The sequence below is a fragment of the Phyllopteryx taeniolatus genome, chromosome 7 (assembly GCF_024500385.1).
Source record: "Phyllopteryx taeniolatus isolate TA_2022b chromosome 7, UOR_Ptae_1.2, whole genome shotgun sequence".
Taxonomy (NCBI): domain Eukaryota; kingdom Metazoa; phylum Chordata; class Actinopteri; order Syngnathiformes; family Syngnathidae; genus Phyllopteryx; species Phyllopteryx taeniolatus.
Window position 1 is genome coordinate 8,278,947 of NC_084508.1, and position 26,435 is coordinate 8,305,381.

The window sequence follows — 26,435 nt, forward strand, 5'->3', positions numbered from 1 at the left end:
ATAAAAAAAACAACAACAAAATACAATAAAAAAAAAAAACATCCACAAAAACGACTTGCATTACACTCACACAATGGTGTTCATTGTTAGTTCATCATCAACGTGAGTTAACTTATTAATGTTATCACTTTATTCTCAACTCACCTTTATTATTTTATCAATTCTAAACTTTTTATCATATTTATTTTGATTAAATATTTTATTTAAAAAAAAACAAAAACACCCAACGTTTTATTTTATTTATACATTTTATTGCAAAATGCCCAAAACTCACTTTTATTTTTTTTGCATTATCCAATATTGCATTGTATTATTATTAGGTGAATTATAAGACAATATATTTTTTAAATTATAAAAACATTCTGAACACACATTTTGATGTATAAATTTTTATATAAAATATAATTATATTATTTGTATATTAAATTTATATTCAAACATTTTAATATTTATAGAATCAAATACATATATATATATATACTGCACTTTTCTTTTAAATACAAAAGCTGAGTATTTTACTAACCCGTCCTTTCATACAATGCAATGAATAAAATTTTTTAAAAAAGCAAAATTTTATTTGAACACAACGACAGCGACAATGTTTGACATTTTCTGGAGCTGATCATTTTTACCTAAATTGATTATTCTTTCATTATACACGATATATTGACAACCTAATCTCATGTAAATGAATATAATTAGCTCTTAACATTTCCAGTGTCGAAAGTCCACAGCAATGTAGTAGTCAGTCATGTGCCGTGGCATCAGCCTGATTGTTAAATGAATGTTGTAACCGTAACCCGTCTGCCACTCATAAGACCCATCAAATCTTGCACATGAGCACCCTGTGACTCGTAATCAAGCGGAACGTACGCAACGTCATCTCCTTCTCTTGCCTCTAATTGTAGTGTTTGACACGCATTCTCCCCCCCCCCCACTTCCCCATGTTTCATACCACGTCTTGAAGGCATCAAGATGGCCTTTGTGAGGCAGCACTCCGACACGGCGTTTGTGGCGGCGCACTGCGAGATGATTCCCATCGAGTGGGTGTGTCGCAGGGTGGCCACCGGCTCCTTCCTGAAGAGGAACCCGGGCGTGAAAGAGGGCTACCGCTTCTCCCCGCTCAAGATGGAGATGTTCTTCAAAGTGAGTCCACGCTACCTCATTTTGTGATGCCCCCTGCCCCCCTCCCCACAATTCATCAACAGTTCCCAGGTGTCTGAAAAACATGCCTGTGGCATACTTTTGTCAAAATACCCCAAGGATCAAGAATGACTGAACACTTTACACCCAGTTTTGTCGCATGCAAATAAGCCATTGCTCACCCCGCCTCCTCTACTGTTGAGTTTCGTTACCATGACGACCAGGGATGCTGTTGATCCCCGTGTCCCCAAAAAAGCAAGCGTGACCTCCGAAGCACATGCGAGCCTCGATAAAGAGGCAGCGCTTCATAACCATTTTTATCCTTTCAGGTAAAAGAAAAAATAATACATAAAACAGTTTCAATGCAAAGCAAAACAAAGTCAGCCAGAAAAACAAAATGTTAAAACTTCTTTCAACCCCCCAAAAAAGTTTTTAAAATATTTTCTCTGTAAAGCATTCATCTCACAATTTTAAAAGGCAACTAAACAAAGCGTCCTTAATTAAAGACGGTAAAAACAAGGATTGTATACTCACTCGCGGCCAACCTGCCGACTGACACTCGTGTAGCGGATCTGTGCATGTGGCGCATGCAGCAGACGCATACACGCCAAACAAATGGTTTCCACCGTTTTAAGTAACCAAATGAATAGAAACCACAACCAACTGTAGTCTTACTTCAAATAAAGCCTTGGACTCCCTGCAGTTGAAATGCGGTATGTTAGGTTCCCTCAAAGACTCCGTTGGGCATAGGTGTAAACTCGTACTGTAGCCGGAAAAATAATGTACTGTATTTCCATTTATTCGGTATCTTTTTTTTCAGTTGTTGTTAATGTTTTGGATTTCAAAAAGAAACAAAAAATCTCCAAATTTGGACATGCTTTTTATTTGCCCGCTGCGATATGTGAATACGATTTGAAATGTCACTTGCATGAATCCAGCCATGTTTGGGTCGAGTCCATCAGTCACCGGCAGCAGTCTTGCCCCAAAATAGCGCAGGTACATAAAAAAAAAAACAACAACCCTGCTTTGCCCTTCCAGGACGACGCCAACAACGATCCGCAGTGGTCGGAGGAGCAGGTGCTGGAAGCCAAGTTCTGCCTGGCCGGCCTCGCCGTCGGCCGGTGCGAGGTGGACATCATGAACCGCAGCACCGTGGCCGTCTTCGAGATCCTGGAGAAGGCCTGGGCCACGCAGAACTGCACTCTGGTCGACATGAAGGTGCGTGAGCGCGTGCGTTGGGTGAGCGTCTGAGCATGTGTCGGTGTGCACGCGTGTGTGCGTGTTTTATTAAAGATTTTTGGGTGGCTGGAATTTTTTTTTGCCTCCCAGATCGAGTTTGGCGTCAACGTGAAGACTCGGGAGATTGTTCTGGCCGATGTGATCGACAACGACTCGTGGAGGCTGTGGCCCGCCGGCGACAGAAGCCAGCAGAAAGATAAGCAGGTTAGTTCTTTGTGTTTATTTAGAAGAAATCTTTCCAAGCCATCATTATTGGAGTGAGTGAGCCGAGGACTTTGCTCGCTTCTCCAGGTGTACCGTGACCTCAAAGAGGTGACCCCGGAGGCCATGCAAATGGTGAAGAGAAACTTTGAGTGGGTCTCCGAAAGGGTCAAGGTGCGGCAAAGGCTTTTTATCCTCGCTTATCAGAAGAGGCTTTTGATGTTTGTGTGCTTTTGAATCTACTGAGGTACTGTAGGTGACGTTCCAAACATAACAATTGAATTTTAACTGGGTCAAGTGGACTCTGAACTGCTTACACATAAACAAATACATTTATCAGTGCATTTTGGCCATGCAAGCTGCCTATTCCATAGCTGCATATTGGGGGGGGGGGCGGAAGAAAATGCATATAGTTCGATGCAAAGCATGCGTCTCCAAATAAAAAAAACAAAAAAAACAAATCCTCAAAAACCCCAAATGTTTTTTTTTTTTTTTCTTATTTCATTAGCCTAATAGCATAGTTGCCCAAGTCATTTTTGAATGTTTTCAGGAAACAAAAAAACAATTTTCAGAAAGTACATTGGTATCTTATTTCTATATTGTAACAGAAAGTAAAAAATGACATAGGCATTTATGCTATTAGGTTTAAGATTTTTGATGAAAATGATAATAATTAAGAACTGAAAATGCATCCCTTAATCCATTTTCATTTAAAAAAAAAAATACTTTTAATGCCAAACATGCAACTCCAATTAAAACTAAACACTTTTATGACAAAAAAGTTAAAAAAAAATTTCAATTGCAAAGCATGGATCCCTTATTAAGTTTTTTTAAATAAAAAAAAACACATTTGTAATGATACTTAATGTAAAGCATGTATGTTTGAATTTAATTAACAAAAATAAATACAAATTAAAAATACATTTATTTTAATATAAAGCATACATTTCCAATTTAAAGTTTCAAAACAAGAATTTTAATATTTTTTTAATGCAAAGCTTATCCCCCCAAAAGTCTTAATAAATAAAATAGTCTTCATATTAAGTTTTTTTTTTTTTTTTTTTTTTTTTTAAATTACACAATGGGGAGCCACCTGCTTTTCAAATATATTCCAGTGTTTCTCTTTCTTTGTTACTTTGCCTTTTCCATCAATTGCTTTTTTTTTTAAGCTTCTGATTGGCTAACTGATTCGGAGATTTGCTTTTGCTCTTTGCTTCAAATGAGCTTTTTTACTCTGAAATGATCTGGTTCTAAAACTACTGAGTGGCACTGAACATGCTTTATATGACGCCTCCCCAGCTGCTGCTGGAGCCCCAGGCCAGCGGCAGGGTGGTGGTTCTCATGGGCTCCACCTCGGACATGGCCCACTGTGAGAAGATTAAGAAGGCCTGCGGTTCCTACGGGATTCCCTGCGTGCTGCGTGTCACCTCGGCGCACAAAGGCCCCGATGAGACGCTGCGCATTAAAGCGGGATACGAAGGTTTGCGTCTTCCTGTTCCTCCAGTGGTGGGAAGTTAACAAAATGTGTTACTGTACTTAAATAGTATTTATTTTTCTGGCAACTTTTGAATTTGACTCCGTACATTTGTCCCAAAAAAATATCTGTACTTTCTACTCCTTACTTAGTCAAAGTAGGCTTGTTGCTTTTCTCAACCGCCTCAGGGCGATGACGCGACTTCCCCCGGAGGGCGGCTACAACTGTGAACCCATATAGATGAAAGATTACCTCATATACTCTAATTACATACCGTATACACAACACATTGATGAGTAACCAGTTTTGAAATCAGAAGCCTATAAAACTATTACATTCCTTTTCAAAGTCGGATTGGTAACGAAAAAATGCTTGCAAATATCTCAATGGTATTACAATTTTGATTCGCTTTCGCGGGCCACATAGATTGATGTGGCGGGGCGGATCTGGCCCCCGGGCCGCCAGTTGCAAATTGCCGTGATAGTCAAGTATTGTCGTAAAAGAAGGAAGTGGCCTTTCATGTTCCCGTTGTTGAACAGGAGACGGCATCCCCACGGTGTTTGTGGCGGTGGCCGGCCGGAGCAACGGCCTCGGCCCCGTGATGTCGGGTAACACCGCCTACCCCGTCGTCAACTGCCCGCCCGTCTCGCCCGACTGGGGCTCCCAGGACGTTTGGTCCTCCCTCCGTATGCCGAGCGGTGAGTCCCGCTTTTGGGTTTTTTGAAGAGTTCAATTGAAGAGCTCGCTCATTCATTGCGTCTCTCAGGTCTGGGCTGCGCCACCGTCCTCTCCCCCGACGCGGCCGCTCAGTTTGCGGCTCAGATCTTCGGGCTGAACAATCACCTGGTGTGGTGCAAGCTGAGGGCTTCCATGCTCAACACCTGGGTGGCCCTCAAGGTGGCTGACAAGAAGCTCCAGGCCTGCAGCCTTTGAGACTAAATCATCATCAATCCCTCCTCTGGCAGGCTGCTTTGTCTCTTCTGAGCAAAAAAAAAAATACAAAAATGAACATGAATCTGTGCTTCAACATTTCCATTAAAAATAATGTGTTAAAATTTGTAACCAAATGTCTCTGATCTTTTATCACAGAAGTGCAATCAAATGAAAACGTTCCTTCCACAGCGCCGATAAATGTTTCTAGAGGCATCAAAATATATTTTTCCGGTCAAATCTATGGCTGTTATTGCATCTTTGTTGTTGTTGTTGTTGTTGTTTTATCGTTAAATTGCTTCTAATGCTAACTCTTCAGGCAACAAATAGGTGTTCGACCTACTACGTTTTTCTTTTTGTAGAAGTAGCTGAAAAGTAAAAACAAGCTTGCGAAACTATTTTATCAAAACTCTGAAACAAACTGACAATTGAGGAAATACTGCACAACTAAAAATATATGTGAAATGCAAAGGTGCACAATGTGAAACACTTATCAACTGCAGAAAAATTTACAACCTGGTCATCTACTGTTAATCTATTAAAACAAGTACTTTTGACCGCACTTTCCCACATTCGCTTTGTATTGGAAGACTAACGAAAGTTACATTTACTATTTTATTTTTCAAAAGCTCTTAAAATGTTGGATATATTTAAGTATTTGTGGGTGAAATAGTCTGGAAATGCGAATTAGACACATTTTTAAAATGTACTAATCGTGTTTTCGTTTGTAAAATAGACTTTTGTGGTGAAGATGTTCCGCTGTTACGCTTGATCATTTTTCAATATTTAATTTTGCTGAAGTTTTGAATTGGTATTTGTATCAATTTTAGCTGCGAGCCAGACAAGATTCCACCCATTGTATTCATCTTCATCCAGTTGCAGGTCAGCATCTCAACCGCAAGAGGGAGCCCGTTATCAAACCACAGTCTTCACCTTTCAGTCACTTGCAGTCGTTTACAGCCAAGGGGAATGAGTCAGAACATAATTCTACTTTTTATATATTGAATTCTTTTTTTTTTTTTTGCATCTTAATATATCACAGCGATAAACGATGGGTTAAACGACCTTTGATGTACCCAAAATTCTGGTGCGCGTGTGGGCGTAGGAAGTGGGAGGATGGCGGATGAGCGCCAAGAAGAAGATGAAGAGGTGGACGCAGAAGCTGCCGGCCCAAATTGCAAATTGCAAATGCATAACAGCAGCAGAGGAGGTAAAAGCGCTGTGACATCTTCACCGCAACAATGCGTGTTAGGATGGCTCCGTGTCTCCTTGACGACCGTATCGTGGCAACAATGCACACGTTTGCCCTCTTCCCTGATACCGGTGGTCCTCATTTTCTCTCTTTGCTTACTCTTCAGTGGTTCCCGGCTTGCCTGCCATCGCCATGGCAACCGCGAGCGTAAATGAATCATCAGTGCGGTATCCCTCCTCTCTAATGATCCTCTGAGTATGCAAAGTCAACAGCATCGCTGCACTGCTTCCTCCTCGTTGTAACTGAGATGAACGAGGCAGACTATTGTTAGAGTAAAAAAAAAAAAAAAGCCTTTTATTCACATTGACGTATCACTACTGCAGCTGATTTACATAAAAGCATTTTGTCTTTTTTTTTTTTTGTAGATGACGGATAAATATAAGACATGACACTCTTCCATTTAGCACACAGATGACAAACTCAAGGCCCTCCGCATCAGTGTGAAAGTTTTTACTAAATGTTTTCCTTGACTTCTGTTTCAAACTAGCTAAACCAACCCAGGGGGCAATTATTGTATGCGATATGATAGGGGGATTATTAGGGTTCCCGCACAAGGTAGGGAAGTTGGGGTTGGTCTCTGCTGGCCTACACACACGCCATCAGAAGCACTGACCCACATTCCCAACTTCAACATTTCTTCCATTCCATTGTATGAAGTTATTGTCAACAGTCTCTTATTCGCTTCATTTCGTAGCATTTCTCTCGGCTGCACCGCTTCTAGTACATTTAGCGCCGTCATTCACACTGTTGCTGCATTGTTCATTTCCGAAAAAGAAGACAAACCATTCATGTTGCACTTTCCTAAAAAGAAACGATTTTAGCTGATCTTTCTTTGTAAGCGTTATTCAATCAGTTCCTAGTTACACAAAGCATAAGCAGTTTCCCCCCCCCCCCCTCTTCCTTTTCATTTTGTTCCATTACCAAATTTGAACTTAAAACCAAGGTACGCACCAAATCCTTATTTTTGGCGATACACTCCAAGGAGTCCTACATTTATAGTGGCTATAAAAAGTTGACACACCCGTGTTCGAAATGCCAGGTTTTCATGACTTTCTCCACCCTTAATGTGAGCTAATGCACAACTCAAATGAAAAAAGGTGAACTCTTTTATGGAGAAGCCTACTGGAACAGCTGAACTTTATTTGGGGTTAATCAGGGGCACTTTAAATGGTGGCAGTTGTGCGCTGACTCCCATTTGACATGACCTTGAATGTGATTGGTTAATTCAGAACACAGCCACATCCCCAGTGACAAGAGGGTGTGCACGCTTGTGCAACCACATTTTGTCAGTTGTTTCGGTTACATTAATGTTGAGGAAAAAAAGTTAGATGAATGATTTAGCTCGGTCTCTTTTTCGTTTCTCCTTTGGTCACAAAATCTGGCATTTGGACAGGGGTGTGTAGACTTTTTATATCAACTGGATGTGGTTTCACCGGCATAACCTGCCCGGTCGGTGAGGGCAACCCTAACTCCGAAGTGTCCAGTGATGAAAATAGGTTTGACACCCTTGATTTAGCGTCGGCGTCATTCCTCGTCACAGGGCGCCGAGGTCGTGGCAGGAGCGCGACTTCTGCCGCAGGAACCTGCCGGCGTCCCCTCGCTCGCGCTGGTACCGGGGAACCAGGCTGGACAGGAAGCGCTTGGCGCGCGAGGTGATGCTCTCCCGCTGGCCCCCGCCGCTCACGTCCTCCGGGCCGGCGCCCGGGGGCCACGGGGGCTGGCCCCGCGCCAGCCGCACCGCGCTCTCCAGGAGCTCCGGCGTGCGGTGGTCCAGAGAGGCCGAGATCTCCAGATAGAGGCAGTTGAAGAGGGCGGCGCTGGACATGGCCTCTGAGGGTGGACGCGCACGAGTAGCCAGAGCCACAGCGAACACACACAAATACAAAATGAGAAGACTTGCAAGGAGGCGCTGTAGACCACAACTCGCGCCCAGACACAAGACCACACAGCAAACGCGACTCCTGCTCCTGAGGCCATGTCACTCACGAGGCCACGCCCCTTAAAGGCACACATCCAACACACGGGTACTAGCTACAGTACGTACAGTAAGTATTTGCCCATAGATGCGACAAGATGGCGCCAAAGCACAACTTTTCTATTAGACAGGGCTAAGGCCTGACTAAATGAAGCTCCTCAACTAACTTCAAAATAGTTCCTTTGCAGCAATATGCCACAAGAGGGCGCCAAAGCACTTCTTTTCTATGAGCCAGGGCTTTTGCCTAGGCGTAAAAACAGAAAATCGCAAACATGCAGGGTGTGCAGTGTACTTGTCAGTCTAACCTTGAGCGGTGACTTCACGTGAGCGAACCAGGTCGCTTTTGTTGCCCACGAGGATGATGGGAGTCTGCGGCTGAGTCTCTCGCAGGAGGAGGCGGAGCTGCGCCGTGCGGTGGAAACTGCGCCGGTCGGTCACCGAGAACACCAGCACGCACACCTCGCAGCGCAGCGACGACAGGTCCTGAAAACACACACACGACCTACATGAGAAATGAATCCCATAATAGAAACACAACAGCGTTTGATTTGTGTCGTTTTGTGCCGCACTCCCACTGGAATTCGACACCTTCATGCAGCCATTTTGCACATCTGTGGGCAGCCCACACACACGCGCACACCTGAGTCGTGCCTGAGGGAAAAGAGGAGAGCGCAAAACAAAAGTCTCATGAGCACGCTGGGTCGTCACCATGCGGCCATCGTTTTGATCCCGCTAGACGTTGAACGAAGGATATATTCGCATGTCGGCACAATGATATATTTTCCCGCCCGTGCTCGCATGCACAATTGTGGCCTTGTTTGTAACGCCCACTGACTGCTGTTGACACATTTTTAGACTATTCTTAAAAGGGATTACCTGGATCGATAAGGGGGCAAATCAATGGATTCATTTCGATTTTTGTAATATTTGTATTATATTATATATATTTGGATGTATGATTTCAAAAATTGGAAAACAGATTCTTGTAATTTAATTTAGAAAAATATTTTTTACAATGGAAATTTAGTACATTTTGTTTTTCAAAATTTCTAAATTCATATATTTTTCAGATAAACGTGGTTAAAGTCAAAGCAAAATGTGGACAAATATTTTGTTGGAAAATCCCCTTGTTTTTCATTTTGAAAAAAGAAGCAATCAAAACAAATTGTTTACAATATTAAATTGATTTAATCATTTAAAAAAGTCTACAAAAATATGACTATACTTTATATGTACATAAAAAAAACTCAATATCTGGGATCTTTTTCATTTATATTTTTGCAGACCTTTTTGAATTTAGAAAATATATTTTTATATTATATACAAATATTTTCAATATTATCAATTTAAAAAGTTTTGTTTATGTTTAAACATATATGTAATGACGTTTTCTAGAAATATTTAGATTTTAAAATAAAACAAACTTTTTTTAAATGTAGAAAGTATAGATAATATTTTTCCCTATTTAGTATTTTTACTTTGACTATTTAGATTATTTATGTATTCATATTTTGAAAAAAAAAAAATGAAATCTTAAAAATCCATTTTTTAAATACATACAAAAAAAAATACTTACGGTTACGGTAAATAGGAATCTATGTACGTGTGTAATATATCCATTTCCATTTTCCGTACCGCTTATCCTCACTGGGGTCGCGGGCATGCCGGAGCCTATCCCAGCTGACTCTGGGCGAGAGGCGGGGTCCACCCTGAACCGGTTGCCAGCCAATCACAAGCAGGCCACATACTGTTTCAACAAATAACCCTTTGCACTCACGTTCACACCTACGGGCAATTTAGAATCTTCGAGTCTTCAAAGTCTAGATAAATAGATAATAACCTTTATGTTTATATTGTTTTAAATATTGAAACAAATAATACGAAGGATTTATTTTTTTTATTTAAAAAAACTTACATTGGAAGGTTTATAAAAAGACAGGAAAAATACTTTCTCACAATTGAACATCTTTTGGGATGCTGCTTGCTGTACAGCCATTATAATAATTATTATATTCCAATAATAATGATAATAATTCCGTAGCCAAATCATATTTATTCAGTATCTATATTAAGCATGAAGACAACCACTAGATAGAAGCAGTGTGGGCATGTTTGTCTCACGTGTCTCCAGTTGTCATAGATAACGACGGCGCTCTCCTCGTCGTCCACGGTGACGGCGCTCACGTGACCTTCCCCTGAGGACGACGAGCGCATCGGTTAGCCTCGAGAGGCGCTGAGGCCGCCCTCCGACAATCAAAAACAAACAACCGTCAGAATCCACCGACGCCGTCCTGTCTACGTCCCCCGCCAGGGCGAAGGCCAGCGACGACTTCCCCACGCCGTTCTGCCCGAGCAGGGCGATCCTCAGAGGGCCGTCGGGCCCGCCCTCCGCCTCCGCCGCCGGTGCCGGTGCCACGTCGTGCGGGGCCGGGCTGAAGCGGATGGGCGGCGAGGCGGAGGCTTGGCGGGCCGCGTCCGAGGACCAGTCGCAGTCGTCGTGCACGGCCTCCTCCCGCCTGAGCTGGTGCTTGATGGGCAGCGGGGTGCTGCCTCGGCGGACGGTCGGTGTGATGGACAGGGTCATGGGGTCACACTGGAACGCATGTTTGGAAGTTTGGCAGGGAACTACTTTGGGAAACCTAAGTGGGCGTTCAAACCCTGCACGCCTCTCTAAGAGGATCTACAAGCGTCTTATTTTTAAGGGTAGCAGGGTAGTAAAAAGAAAAGAACATTTTGCAATAATTAAAAATACAGATTTCTTTTTTTTTTTTTATTTAGAAAAAGGATTTAGTTTAGGAAAAAAGGGTTATATTTTTTTTATATTTTGGGGGAAAATATATTGTTTTAAATACTGAAACTATTTAAAAGTATAAACAAATATTTAGATGTAGAAAACAAATACTTTAAATATATATAAAAATATTAGTATAAAGATAGTTTTTCAATGTCAATGTTTGCAACAACTAGGAAAAATATTGTTTGAATGTATTTTTTTCCCACTAATTAAAACAGATTTAAGATAAAGTTTTAAGAAATGTATTTCTAAAAAAGTAAATATATATTTTTAAATATTTATTTATATTGTTGTCTACATTAAAAACTATTTTTGAAATTAGAAAAAACGTGTTGTCTAAAATAAATTACAAAATCTCTCTCTCTCTCTATATATATATATATAAATAGTGTGTCATTTTTCTGCAATATAAATGTTGTTAATTACAATAGAGCGGTACCTCGACTTCCCAGCGACATGACTTTGAAGTTTTTTCAAGATAAGAGCCGTCTCTCGGCCAATTCATTTTTTGGTTTTTTTTTGTCTTGAGTTGCGAGCAAAAATGGGCAACAAACTTTGAAAGTGTACTTTAAAACTCATCACAAAACAAAGAGAAATACACGTTCCATTTCGACCGAACAATACCTCCAAACTCCAGCAAAACAGCCCAAATGACCATAATTTGCTTTTCCGAAAGTCCGCCCGCATAACGCTAACACATGCAGTCCGCTACATGGCTAAAAAAATGATTGCCTTGATATTGCAGTAATTATATACCATTAAAAAACTTATATTTGAAGACATATATATATATATATATATATATATATATATATATATATATATATATATATATATATTTGACCATTTATGGCTACTAACACACGCACACTAATTGACTGCCTGCTAATTACATCCTGTACCTTGAGGGGGTCCTCCTCAGTCTTGAGTACGTCTTGCGGGACATCTGTCGGCATCTGCAAGCTGAAACACGACGCTGGATGAGGACTCAGTGGGAAGGGGGGTGGGGGGGAAAGTCGGGAAATGATTACAATCCAGCAGCCCCCCCCCCCCCCCCCCCCCAATCCCGCCTTCACCCACTCACCCACCACCCACACCTGAGCCCTCCTCACCTGTCACGCGGCTCTCTGCAACTACAACAAGAGGATGGGAGAGCGCTCTCTCTCTCTCTCTCTCTCTCTCTCTCTCTCTCTCGCTCTCCCTCCGAGTTGACCTTTTAACGTCAGTGCGGGAACCAACCGCTAGAGGGCGGCATAGCACAAGCTCGCCATGATGAGCAGGCTTTTCCATGGGTTTGCGTAGGGAGAGGGGCAAGGCGGTCTTTTGCGGCTATTCCAGCTCTAAAACACAAACCACTGTGTCTACATATTACTTTTTTTTTTTTTTTTTTTTAAACAAATGTCACACTTTAAGTTCAAATTTATTGTAATACAGTTGTGATGTGCAATACTGCAAGATTTGTCAGCGATACCAAATAGCTACAGGGACAGTATCGCTGATACGATACTGACATAGTTGAAAATAATATTATATCTTATAATATTTTTTTGTTATATTTACAAGAATGAAGTTGAAATCTTATACAAGAAAATGTATTCTGTGTTTTTTAAATACTATGCCTTTATACTGAGTACAGGTGCAGTGGTGCTTTGAGATGTGAGTTCAATATGGACCATGCTTGTAACAAACACACACACAAAAAAAAAAACACCCTCATATCTCCAATAATCTTGGCCTGTTAAAAATAATTAAAATGCCATTAATCTTATTTTATTTTATTTATTTACTTATTTATTCTTTTTTATTTTATATATTTTTAAAAATGTTTTTAATAATAAAATAGCACTGTATAGTATTGAATAAAAAACAGAGTAATGACATAATTAAATAGAATGTAAAGAATTAAACAGTTTGTGCATTAAGATTTAATGCTTCGATTCAAGTCATTGTGCTGCTCCTTTTGGTATGCCTGCCTTGGCCACTGTGGGGCAGTATGTCTTCCAGAGTTTTGAGGGGTTATATACCGCAACTAACCGCAACTTGTCAATGGTGTTGGGAACATTCTTAGGGCAAATTTGTAAGGTTGTTTTCAATACACAACGTTTTAATTTGTCTTTTCTGTTTATTTTGACACAAGACTTTGACGCAACTAGGAGCGGCTTGAAGCCTCTTATTTGAACAATTGTTTACTATTTGCCAAACCGCTGCTTGTAGTACAATGAGTCAGCTCACTTGAATCCCAAGGCGCCACTGTAAGTGAAAATAGGCTAGCCGCTAGTGTAAACAGCAACAACAACAAAATCCCCATAGTGTTCGACAAAATATTGGCTTATATTTGATGAAAAAGCAGAAGTGAAAGTCAAGTATCCATCGCACTACGCTGCTATCCATCAATACTGACAGTCTTATTGATATTATCAATATATGGATCGATCTGCTCTTTGCTATAATAGTCAGAATGTAACGTGTGGCCACACACACACACACACACACACACAGACACACGCACACACACACAAAGCCACAATAAAGTCCGGCAGTGGGCTGCCAGGACGCTATTATAGGTCTAATCCTGGGCCTATTCTGCGGGCCAGAGAGAGAGCCAGAGACACACAGAGCGAAGGGAGGCGGCGTTGAAGATGAGGTCATCCCAAACAGCGCACAGCCGGGGTCACCGCACCCCCCGCCCCCCTCCATAGAGGGCCGTGGATAAAGGGATGGATGGAGAGAATAGGCTGAGAGGTGCGCGTGCAGAGAGCTGAATGGAAAGCTACAAAATGACACCGTGGCCAGCCACAGCGGTGGTGACAGCACATGAGGGGCACAAGAGGCGGTGCCCCACCTGAGTGTCACCCATTTTCTTTCAAATGTGGATTTTTGGATTGAATACATAGCAGTGCTTTGTTTGTGAAATACACACGTGCAGTAATCGCACACATTTCTCGAATTCACCTATTCGCTCTTTGTGTGTCAGGGAGGAGCTAAGTTTAGCCTGGGTTGTTGGTGAGTCTTTGCCAAAAAAATTTGTTGTGATATTAAGACAGTTTATTGTCTTCAAATTGCAATTTTTGCATGGAATATTGTAACATTATTCTCATATGGTATGACTTAAAATTGCATTATTTTTCCAAGTAAAATTGAAACTTAATTGTGAAATACATTTACAGTGTAATACTGACCTTTTTCATGCAATTTGACATCTTCCTTGTAATATTGGGAAAATAGTAGAATAAAGTTGTAATATTCAAAAAATCCTAATTTAAAAAAAATAATTCAGTCACAATGCTCTGAGAAATGTATTAATAATCTTTTGACTTTCACCATTGAAAATGACTACCGTGACAGCGATACACATTTTGTTGAAATGAGGTTTTCATGTTATGTAGACTTTTTAAAATGTTTCTTTTCTTAAACGATGTACATAAAATGCCAGTGAGTCAGAGTATATGGTAAAGTATGTCAAGTTTATTGAATGTGAAACCACACTACAGTAGGAGCGGGAACCCGTCACGATGGCCGTTGTCATTTGTGTTTCTTCTAACCACCGGTGGGTAAAACCAAGAGTAAGAAAGTCAAATACACACTAATGGGATCAAATGATTAGAATGAGCACAAAATGAAACAATCAATAAATACGGAATAAATAAGTGAATAAATAAAAGAGCAACTTATTTATTCTACACCCCAAAAAAAAGAAAAGAAAAAAAAGCTCTAATGCATCCACCCTGTCAATGATTGAATGTCTCCATGAGTCGATTGTTATCCCTGCGTCATTAATGATTAGGACCCAAACACCAGACGGGGCTTTTTGGGGGACTCGACTTGCTCGAAAAAGCACCAATTTTGGCAAGCCCATGTATCCAGGTGAATATTATGTGTTTTAGGGGTTCAGAACACAATGCCCCAAAATTCACTCAGTAGCGCCCCCTGGAAAGTTATTTAAAAAAAAAAAAGTCAGCCTAGGACACCGGTTTTGCCGATCAACATTAAATATGGTGGACATGTTTATCATAACAGGACGCATGAAAAAGTCTCAAGGACCCATGCCCAAAATTGAACAAGAAGCAGCCATTTTGGGGTGAATTGACACCAGTTCCACCGATCAACACCAATTGGGCGGTCATGTCTATTACAATAGGGCGCATGAAAAAGTCTGAAGGACCCATGCCCTAAAGTGAAACCCAAGTTGGCCATTTTGATTTGAAGCCGCCATTTCAGGTGAATTCCAGATCTTTTACACGAACAAACTCCCAAGTATTGAATTCACCCAAATAAGCCCCAATCGGTAACGGTTATCCTATACTGATGGTCCCCGCTAAATTAGCAAGCTTGTTTTACCTGCGGCATCTAATGTGGGCGGAGCACGGCGGCAAAATTTGAAGATCATTTTGAGTGTTTGCCTTGAAAAAGGGAGTGTGAGGTCCAATTCATTACTGCTTGCAGCTTTAATTGTTATTCCTATGAAAGAATGGCCTTTTGGGGGATTCAACTTGCCCGAAACTGCATCAATTTTGGCAACCCCACGTATCCTGGTGAATAATTATGTGTCGCAAGGGTTCCGAACACAACGCCCCAAAGTTCACACAGTAGTGCCACCTGGAAAGTTTGAAAACATGAAAATCAAAATCAGCCCCTGATATCAGTTTCTCCCATCAACACTAAATTGGGTGGACTTGTCTATCATAACCGGTTGCAGGAAAAAGTCTCAAGGACCCATGCCCGAAATCCAACAGGAAGTCGGCAACGCTAGATTACCAAGCTTTTTTGCCTAGGCTATCTAATGTGGGCGAAGCACGGCGTCAAAGTTTGATGATCATTTTGAGCGTTTGTCTTGAAAACGGCGATACCAGGGCATATTCATCGCTGCTTGCAGCTTCAATAGAAACACATTATTATGATCAGAATTATCAACGTGCCCATTGCGGTCAATTTTGTGCCGAGGATAGCTTAGAACTGGACACAACCACAGAAGTCGCACACAAATCACACACTGTGCTGCGATAACCCTGTAAAAGATGAGCACTCCTTTCAAGCAGCAGCTCTTGTATGTCCAAACCCAAGAAGCAAAACAGCAAAATGACCCCCTTCCTCCCAAAAAAAAAAAAAAAAAAAAAAGTGCTTCTTGTTCCGGCTTGAGCACAATCATAGGAAGATTCCCGTCATACATTCTTCAATCCGACAAAAAAGAGCTGGAACACTTTGGTAGGCAACTGTGAAATATTAACTGCATGCCACGGATGCTTCATCCAAACTTCGTTAGCCAGCACCACTGCACTACTCTTTAGCAGCCTCTTATACAGTTTATAGAAACAGGATATATATATATATATATAAAAATAACTACATTTTCAGCCTCGAAGCCTCTATTGGAGACTATTGCAGGCCTCGAGATCTTTGCATAGATCAAATGCTCAGCGGTGTTAATGCAAGGTAAGTCCATTTCAAATTCACTATATGGACGAAAGTATTGGGACATGTGGTGAGTGCATTAACTCATTCACTGCCAGTCTTCCCAGTTAATATTTGACGTCTAAAGCCGTCAATGGCAGTGAATGTGTTAACAGGAAGTCATGATGGAAAAAAGTGTGGAGTTGTTTCTTTAACTGAAATATGCAATTGTCTTGGTAGACAATACACACAAAAATAAAGTAGAAAGTCAATTGCAATTTTATATGAATAAAGGCCCTAATTTTACATTTTTGGTTATTGTAATTTTATGGGAACAAAGTTGTCAGTTTACGTTAATGTAATTTTTAAAATGAGAATTACATTTGTAATTTAAAGAGAATAACATTGTAATATTCCAATAATAAATTTGTACTATTACATATAAAGTTTGAATATTATGAAAATAAAGTCATAACATGAGATGGAAAAAAATTACATTTTATGAAAATCAAATTGTAATATTGTTAGAATAAAATCTGAATTTTGCATGAATTCTTTTTAATTTTACGAGAATAAATAAAAAAATATTAAAAAATGAAGTTGAAATATTAAATGAAATATTTTTCTCATATTGCAAATGGGCATATTTTGTTATTAAGCTTCCAAAATTACTTTAGAAAAATAGAATTTTATTAGAATAAAGTCGTCATATTCAATTGACTTTCTGTGTGTAATTTAATGAAAACCAGATTGAGATTGCGCGAATAAAGCAACATTTCACATGAGATTTTTAAAGTCCTATTATTGCATTTAAACTTTTACAATATGAATATTTTGAGAATAGAGTCGTGACTTTGAGAAAAATAGCAAAAATCTGAATTATACGAGAATAAAAACATGATGTTGAATGAAGAAAAAGGACATTTTGAGAAAAAAGATCAAAAGTCGTAATATCTAAAAATTGGAAATTTTGTCTGAATATGAGAATAGAGTCGTAATATTGGATTAAAAAATGTGCAACTTCACCAGAATATACTGGAATATTGAGAAAATAGTCATAATATTACATACAAATAATTTTACGAGGACAAACTAATATTCATAATTCACCAAAAATATGACTTAAAAAAATTCAATATTTTTTTGATCCTTGTCATTGTTTTTTCCCTGTAATATTACAAAAGTATTCTCACAACACTGGAACATTTTCCGCATAATATTGCAACTTCATGATCCAACCTCTGATTGATGAATTGATTGAATGAATGAAGAGGTGTGTCCCAAGACTTTTGTCCAAATAGTGTACCATGTCCCTGTCCACAGTTGCACTGCTGTACCCGAAAGCGAGTGCAACTATAATTCACAGTGTAGTCAAAGTGAGTCCAAGCAGCAAACCCAACTAATGAACTGTCACAAACATCCATGTTTGCTTCTTGTTGGCTCTTTTCTTTCCCTCTCCCTGGTTGTGGGGGGGGGGGGGGGGGGGGGGGGTGTCACCTCAGAGGAAGAAGTCGGGGGGCGGTGAAGGCTGGCTGCTGCCGTTGCTGCCGCGGACAGTCTGAGCTTCGGCTTGGTTGGCGCTGAGGAGCTTCTCGTAGCGGGCCTTGTAGGCGTCGCGCTCCCGCAACACCCGAGTCAGATCGCACTGAAGCTGCTCCAGCTGAGCAGGGAAAAGACCAGACGGGACAGTTTGAAAATCCTGCGAGACTCGAACTCCATCAATTTTTGGACTTTTACATTTTTCAGAGATTTCTCATTGTACAACTGACAGGGACATGACATCCCTGGACGTATTAAAAAATTCAGCCGTGGAATACAGAGTTACTGAGCAACATCAAATCCAGTAGGTAGGTCCAACATGATCAGATGTACAAAAAAAGTCTCAAGAAGCCATGCTGTGAAATGCACAGGAAGGCGGACATTTTGGCCTGGAGAATGGCTTTTTCACACTAATCAGTGCATTTTTGTTTTTGGACGGAATCAGTATTTTTTTATTTTATTTTTTTTTTTTACAAATGACTCATTGTGGTGACCCTTGATGGGGCAAGCCAAAAGTCACAACAACAACTGTGCATGGTTTTGTTTTGAATCCTACTAGTTTGTAGAATATACCATTTCTTTCAACTATTAGCAGTGCATTTTTTGTATGGAATCCTACTAAATTGGATAATTTGCACTTTTTTGATTAATTACAGTGTCATCTCATACTAAATTGTAGACATGCCTATTTTCCCACTAATTGGAGAGCATTTTCCCCCCATAGAACACTAGTAAATAGTTGAATGGGACCCTTTTGAAATAAAGGACTAATCCTACTAAATTGTAGAATATGCCTTTTTTGCCACTTCCTACAGTGGATATTTTTGGATAGGAAACCACTAATATTTATTTATTTGAATATTTTTTTAGGGCTGTCACGATCAAATCTTTTGAGAATTGATTATCCTATGGATATTTCGTACTTGAGTAAGCGTTGAAAAAATATAAATAAATAAATAAAACAAATTGTTTTGGGCGGCGTGGGGGTGGGCTCAATCTTTTTTATTTTTATTAATTAGACAACAAAATCAGCCTTTGCTGAACTGTTAGCATTCGCGATTAGCATTAGCGCACTAGCGATGACCATTTTAGGTAAAACAAATGCTAACTACCATTCAGCTCACTCAAACATCGTGTTATATGTACATGACACATCTAATACATTTCTTTAAAATCAATTACAGACGCTCCTCTGTTGTTCTTTGACAAAATGTATCAATGGCCCAACACTGCGTCCGTCTGCAATAAAGTTCTGTGTGAAACATTGGTTCCGGTGGCGCAAATATAGTTCCGGAACTTGTTTTTTTTTAATCTTTTTTTTTTTTTGGTCCCGACGGAGATTCGAGGCAGAAATTCTGCGTCGACCTATTTTTAAGTCGATTTCCCCCCCCCCAGTCTTAATTTGTTTGCATAGAAAATATGGACATTTCTTTTTTTTTACGAATTACGGTGCATTTTTTTTGGGGGGGGTGGAATCTTACAAAATTGTATACTGTAATACACCTGTTATTCCCCATTGATTGGATGGAATCGTACAAAGTACAAAATCCTCCTAAATTGTCGTAAGTGAGCTCCGTCTCGGTACCTGTTGCGTGAGCACGTGTTTCTCCGACTCCAGGGCGTGGCGGTGCTGCAAGCGCTTGTAGCGGCACGACTGGGCGTAGCCGCGGTTCTTGAGGGTGCGCCGCTTCTGCTTGAGGCGCACCACCTCGTCCTTGCTGACGCCGCGCAGGTGGCGATTGAGCTCGCGCACCGACAGGCTCACCAGCTGCTCGTCGGAGAAGCGATCGTTCCCGCCGCACTGCAAAAGGCATCATGATAAAAAAAAAATACAAATAAGAAGAAGAACTGTGACTTTTATTAACAATAATATTTGACAATTTGCATTTATGTTACAGTGTCATGGTGGATGTTAGTTGGGGCGCAGGCACATGTCCCTTAATCTGTCATGTAATCTGACATTAATGTGGATGACAGTTATCGGGATTACGCAAGGCAATAATAGCAGATATTAATATAAGCTCGAACTGCGCTCCACATGGAGCTCAAAGAGGTCCACCAAGACAACCATGTGTAACGCCCAAACGCTGGTATTTCAATCGCAACATTTCTTTTGGTATTTTAAGAGGAACCATCGAAGACTCTAGTGTATTTAGGAGGTCACAGTTCATCGTCGGCCAATAAACTCTTTTGTAACTATGGTGTCATTTTTACAGATAAATAAGTCCCGAGATTTTGAAAAATCAAACTTTTCAAGATGAATTAGGAGTGCGCAAACACTCCATTTTCTTGGTTCGACAAGACGCCAACAGAGAATAAGTGCAGTTGCCTAACAGAACTCTTGTCGGCATACATACCAAAAAAGTCAATTACCAATGCAAGAGTATTTTACAAAAGTGGGTACACGCCAAACATTTTAAAAATATATTATTATATCTTTTCATGGGACAACACTAAAAAAATGACACTTTCCGACAATGTAAAGTAGTCAGCGTATTGCATATATGTTAGTGTAAATGTACTGTTCCATCAAAATAACTTAACACACAGCCATCTATGTCTAAACTGCTGGCAACAAAAGTGAGTACACCCCTTCGTGAAAATATCCAAACTGTGCCCAAAGTGATCCAATGTAAGCGGTGTACTCACGTTTTACTCTACGATACCGTCAAATGTTTTGTGAGGCCCACCTGAGCGACTTGATGATGATGGTGATGGCCGCCGTGCATGGTGTGGTGGAGGTGGTGCTGGTGGTGGTGATGCTGGTGGGGGGCCAGGCGACCCTGGGGGCTGAGGGGTTGCGGGTAGGGAGCCGACCCGACGGACACGGCGGCGTTGGGGAGCGAGGGGTTGGACAGGAAGACGAGCGGTCGGTGGCACATGTCGCCGCCCTTGGGGCAGGAGACGTCGGCGCCGCTGTCGCTGCCCGAGTCTCCCAGGGCGCCGCTGGAGCTCTGAGAAAGACCTGGAAACTGAAGGAGGAGAAGTGTTCGTACTGTACTGTTTGTATGACGATATGTTGTATGTTTATACATCCATCTATCTATCTATCTATCTATCTATCCAGGCATCCATCCATCGCTCTTTATCTGATGGTCGGTCCATCTGTCTATTTTTCTGTCTTTCTATCCATCGATCCATCCGCTATCATCCATCCATTAGCCATCTATCTATCCACCATCCATCATTCATCTATCATCCATGCATCCATCCATCCATCAATAGAGCCATCCATCATATATCATCCATTATCCATCTATTCATCCATCATCTGTTATCCATTATCCATCCATCCATCCATCCATCCATCATTTATCATCCAATATCCATCCATTCATCATGTGTTATCAATCCATCTATCTACCATCCATCCTCTATCATCCATCCATTATCAATCTATCTATCCTCCATCCATCACCCATTCAGCTATCATCCATCTGTTATCATGCATACATCCATCCATAATCCATCAACACATCCATCCATCATCTATCTTTCATTATCCATCTATTCATCCATCCTCCATTATCCATCCATCCATCCATCCATCCATCCACCATCCATCAATCATCTATCGTCCATTATCCATCCATCCAGCATTTGTTATCATCCATCCATCCATCCATCCATCATCTATTATCCATCCATCATTTATCATCCAATATCCATCCATTCATCATGTGTTATCAATTCATCCATCATCCATCCATCTGTCTATGCATGGTGACAATGGCTGCATCAAAAAAGAAGGATGATCGTTGGAGTAGACCCGGTTTCGTACCTGGGAGGTGACGGCCGCAGCAGCCGAGTTCAGCAAAGCCTCCACGGCGTCCTCGCAGCCCAGGAAGCCGTTGACCGGCACCCTGTCTCTGTCGCCCAGGGCGCCCAGGAGGGTGGCGGGCCCCGGGAGCTCTCCGCCAAACTGCTGCTGCAGGGCCGCGAACCAGATCAGATCCTCCAGCGAGGCCGGGCCGGGGCCATGAGGGTGGCCGGCGTGGCCCGGGCTGCCGTCCGCGTTCCCCTGAGATCCGGCGGAATTGACGCTGGACGTGAAGCCGGAGAGCGGGAAGGAGATGGAGGACGAGGAGGAGGACAGCGAAGACGAGCCCGACGGCGGCGGGTGGGCGTCGCTCAGGGTCGGCGAGGGCGGCAGAGAGTCGTAAGGGCTGGAACTCAGGCTGGAGTCCGGGGGAGGGTGCCCGGCGTACGGCGAGCCGCCCGATTTGGGGTACCCGCATTGAGTGGAGAGCGGCGGCGTGTCGGGTTTCACCTCGAACTTGAGGAGGTCAAAGTCGTTGAGATACTCCATGGCCAGCGGGCTGGGGGGGAGGGAGTTCATGGGGAGGGAGGGTGAGGACATGATATCTGCTGTCTGTCAGGAATGCTGGGAAATCCACCGGGGAGCCTCAGGGCGGCTCATAGACGGCAGCGACAAGTAGGCAGAGTGAGGAGCTTCCTCTATTTCCAAGCGGGATTCCTTGTGTCCGTGTGTCTGTCTCTCTGGTCCTGGAGTCAGTAGGCAGGGAATGATAAGTTCACAAGTTCTGTTTCCAGGAACGCAGTATTTAATCCATGGACACAATTAGGTTTCATCAACTGATCCATCCATCCATCCGTCCAATCCAGCCAACCACCCACCTGCCAATCGATCGTTCCATCTGCCTGCCCACTGTCCATCCATCCGTCCGTCCGTCCATACACACACATTTCGTCAAACGAGCATTCAAACTCATATTCACACCAATGGACAATTCAGAGCAGGGGTTGTCAAACACATTTTTGTCGCGGGCCACAGTAGTTGTGGTTTCTGTTTTTCTCAGAGGGCCGGTATGACTGTGAAACCATCAAAATGTTTCATCACCTCATCGTGTTATTCCATATACACAACAAATTGATGGTTCACTAGTTTAGGTTAATAGTTTAACTATTGTTGAAGTTGCTGTCAAAAGGGGTTTGCTTGCCTCCCCCCCCCCCCCCAAAAAAAATACTTGCGATATTGTATTGTAACGTTATCATTTACTACATATGAAATATTTGTAGAGATTTTAGCAAGAATCACGGAAGTTGACGCACATGATTTTCTTTCGTGGGCCGCATATAATAATGTGGTGGGCCGTATCTGGCCCCCGGGCCTTGCGTTTGACACGTGTGGTTTGTGGTCTTCAGTGAACCTAACACACATACAAGTTTTTGTAATCTGGGAGGAAGCCAGAGCTCAAGGATCACGGAGCGCTTTAATGCGTACTCTTTCAATTTCCGGGATCTCTTTACGTTTGACCATTTCTAAAAGGAATGAGACATTTCAAACCAAATTGACCGTTTTATACAGATCTTTGAGATTATTCATATTCAAACACTAAAACTCATTTTTCCGTTCAGGAAGTCATTCGAATTTGACAGTGGAAAGTTTGATTTTGTAATAATGACCGTTTGTGGATAACAACAACAATAATAACTATACTTGACCATGAAAAATACAAATTTGACTTAAGAGCTATTAACAGTCAGTTTTTCAAACAAACCCAAAAATACAGCTGTTGTACATGCTTTGTCAACCATAGAAAACCTCTCGTTAACAAACGTAATCCAAATCGATGTTCTTGAAACAAATGAATGAATATTAAATTGATCCTTTTAAGGTTTAAAAGTATAGTTTAGTGAGCATTGATGACACCCACTAATAGAAGTATTGCGGAGGGCGATAACTCAGCGAGCCTAATCATTTTTGACATCTCACAGGCCAAATCCAATTAGCGTCAGACTCTTAATCCACAACGGACACTTTCAACAAGAGCACAAGCACACGTTTAGGTAGCCACAATTTCAAACAACTACATTATTTCCACATTCTTGAAGCCTCCTGTTATGGTGCGGGTCAGATTGACCAATGTTAATATTTTTAAAATGTAGGAAATATAAATACAATAAAAAGAGGATCAAAAGTATTCTATTGGTCTTATTTTTTAAAATGTTTATTATTTTTATTTAATATAAAAAACATTTGCAACGTATTATGTATTTAGCATTCCTATTTTTTCCCCTTTTTTATGTAATAATAATAACTAAAAATAATTTGGTTTGTATTATCTGAAGAAAATATATTTCGACAGTTAACCATCCTGTTATGTTGTTTGGAAATCGAAACTAAAAATATTCTGTATTTTTTTAAAATAATACAATAAATTGAATTTGCATTTTTATTTGAAAAAAAACAATTGTATTATATTTTACTAAATTGTAGCAAGTGCCTGCTTTTTTTCACAAATGAAAATGCATTTTTTAAATATGCATTCCTGTTTTCATTTTCACTAATTACAGTGCAATTTTTGTATGAAAACATCATAAATTACAGAAGAGGCCTGTTTTTACTAACTGCAGTGTATTTTTAAATGCGGAATAAAAACTGTTCCGCAGTAATAACAGGTCAAATTGATGCATGAATATATTTGCTGTACCAAAGAGCAAAAACATGAGAGTCTCACGAACAGCGGGTCACATGGACCTATGAACATGGAAAATTAGCGTTAAAGAATCCTAGTCAGGTTTACGTTATTTGAAGAACAATTTTCTCATTGGCTGTCATGTCTATTTCTCGTCAGGCCTCATTCAAGCATGTGAGAGCTTCACTACGTGCTCGCTAATTACAGGCCTTCGTAGATATTGACCGTGATCAAAATGAATGTGTAATTAAAAAGAAAATACACCTTTGACTTGCGCCTCTGCGGTACACCTCATTAGTTGGGACCCCTACGGTCACAAATGAGCCACACGGCGGTCGCTGGAGGCCTCCATCATCACACACACACACGCGCACGCACACGCACACGCACACGCACGTGCACACGCGTACTGTTTCCACAAACACAGATGAAAAAAAGTATGAGATGAACTTACCGTCAGTCATAGAGATGGACGATGAGCTGCGGTCGACATGACGGCACACACACACGCACACACACAGACACACACAAAAAAAAAAAGAGTGGACGCACCGACTGCGTGACTGACAGGAGGACACTGAGTGTGTGTGAGTGTGTGAGCGTGTGTGAGTGTCTATAGCGCTCTGTCAGTCAATGCCACTGCCCCCTTCCTTTCTTTCCCCGCTGATGCAAATCCCTGTTTGCAACAATCCGACATCCCCTCGCACCCCCCACCCCCCAGTCGCCGCGTCCCCTCACATAGTTCACTGGCATGTGCCCCCAACCATACCAGTACTCCCCCCTTCCCACGCAGTTTTTCTCATTCCCTGTGTCGGCCTGTCTCTCTTTGCTGCGCTTTTTTTTTCTTTTTTTTTTTAGGTTATCTGGCTACCTGTCAGACAATACATATACACACACTTGTTAACACACACACACACACACACACACACACAGTTTACACTTATATGTTACATACAGGTCGACTGAAAAATGCACGCGTGCACACGCACACGCACACACACACACACACACACACACACACACACACGATATGCTAAATTACAAACATACAAAACCTCATACACACACAAACACCACATTAAAGTGGTCCAACAAACACAAAACACACACATACATATACATACATGTTCTATATGAAACATACACACAAACCCACGCATATACACACACTTTCCATTTACATGTTACACACACACACAATGCTGCTTTTTTTTTTTGCAATCCTGACACACTTGTCACTCACGCTTGTCTTTGGTTTGGGACCTTGGAAAAAATCGACTCAGCGTCGCCTCACGGTGGACACTTGCAGCTACTGCACTCGGCCTCATCTCATCTCATGTGTTTGGTTCGTTCAAATCTGCAGCAATGTTTTGATATCATGGATATGCACAACATATTCATTGCAATTCATGTGTTTTGGGTCCTCCTTTGGGCCTCCAGGAGGCATCTTGACCAGATGCCCAAGACACCTCATCTGGCTTCTCTCAATGTGGAGGAGCAGAGGCCCGACTCAGACCGCTCCCCCTACCTCCAAGGCCTGGTACACACATAAAGCCATCGGCCTGTTTTTCGGCTGATTTTGCCCTCTCCTGATGTCACACGTCAAACGCCAAACAATCTTAAGTCTTATAAGGTTATCCTATAAAATTGTCCTTAGGTCTGATGTGTGTTAAGAGTGGATTCGTCCCAATTTGAGGGTCCAAAACAGGTCGGGGGCGATGAGCATAAATAATGAACGTGTTGAAAATTTACAACCAAAACTCTTCACGTGTGTGGGAAATGCCGACTTCTCCCGAGTCATGACGCCCAGAATGCTGACGTGACACAAAATGGAACCGATCAAGAAGCACCCAAGACTGACAAATATCGAAACGACCGAAAATTCAAACAAAAATGTCTTACCCGATGTCGTTTTATGTATAAAAGTGGGTTCCCCATACGGCAAGAAGTATTTTCCAAAGCAAGTCATTTATTGAGAACATTGCCATTTTACAATGCCTTCCGCTTCGCCAACCTTCAGGAACACTCGGGAAACATCGCCGTATATCTGGAAGTGTTTC

The 26,435-nt window shown here is 41.4% G+C and overlaps 3 protein-coding genes across 6 annotated transcripts in view; 1 reads left to right on the plus strand and 2 right to left on the minus strand.

Moving 5' to 3' along the window:
• The window catches only part of paics (phosphoribosylaminoimidazole carboxylase, phosphoribosylaminoimidazole succinocarboxamide synthetase), a 17,071-nt gene extending 11,947 nt beyond the window's left edge, over positions 1–5,124 (plus strand). For all 3 annotated transcript variants that reach the window (XM_061779606.1, XM_061779607.1, XM_061779608.1), the window contains 7 exons: positions 968–1,146; positions 2,182–2,361; positions 2,473–2,586; positions 2,674–2,757; positions 3,883–4,063; positions 4,597–4,755; positions 4,824–5,124. In XM_061779606.1, the coding sequence (XP_061635590.1) occupies positions 968–1,146; positions 2,182–2,361; positions 2,473–2,586; positions 2,674–2,757; positions 3,883–4,063; positions 4,597–4,755; positions 4,824–4,990 (1,064 nt within the window). In that variant the 3' untranslated portion in view covers positions 4,991–5,124. The remainder of the gene's footprint in view (positions 1–967; positions 1,147–2,181; positions 2,362–2,472; positions 2,587–2,673; positions 2,758–3,882; positions 4,064–4,596; positions 4,756–4,823) is intronic.
• A 1,388-nt stretch (positions 5,125–6,512) lies between these two features.
• LOC133481359 (GTP-binding protein REM 2-like) lies at positions 6,513–12,176 on the minus strand. 2 transcript variants are annotated; one of them, XM_061780586.1, is made up of 6 exons: positions 12,121–12,176; positions 11,911–11,971; positions 10,483–10,807; positions 10,336–10,409; positions 8,520–8,697; positions 6,513–8,069 (listed from the first exon to the last, which is right to left on the minus strand). In XM_061780586.1, the coding sequence occupies exons 2-6, from the start codon at positions 11,962–11,964 to the stop codon at positions 7,774–7,776; spliced, it is 927 nt and encodes a 308-aa protein (XP_061636570.1). In that variant the 5' UTR covers positions 11,965–11,971; positions 12,121–12,176; the 3' UTR covers positions 6,513–7,773. The 2 variants fall into 2 exon arrangements, with proteins under 2 accessions (XP_061636570.1, XP_061636571.1); XM_061780587.1 differs by lacking the exon at positions 12,121–12,176 and having other exon boundaries at positions 10,483–10,904.
• A 2,277-nt stretch (positions 12,177–14,453) lies between these two features.
• Positions 14,454–25,661, minus strand: nrl (neural retina leucine zipper). Its single transcript, XM_061780519.1, has 5 exons — positions 24,830–25,661; positions 21,717–22,441; positions 20,626–20,907; positions 19,521–19,736; positions 14,454–18,056 (listed from the first exon to the last, which is right to left on the minus strand). Exons 2-5 carry the CDS (start codon positions 22,293–22,295, stop codon positions 17,895–17,897), a joined length of 1,239 nt encoding a protein of 412 aa, XP_061636503.1. The 5' UTR covers positions 22,296–22,441; positions 24,830–25,661; the 3' UTR covers positions 14,454–17,894.
• Between the last annotated feature and the right edge of the window lie 774 nt (positions 25,662–26,435).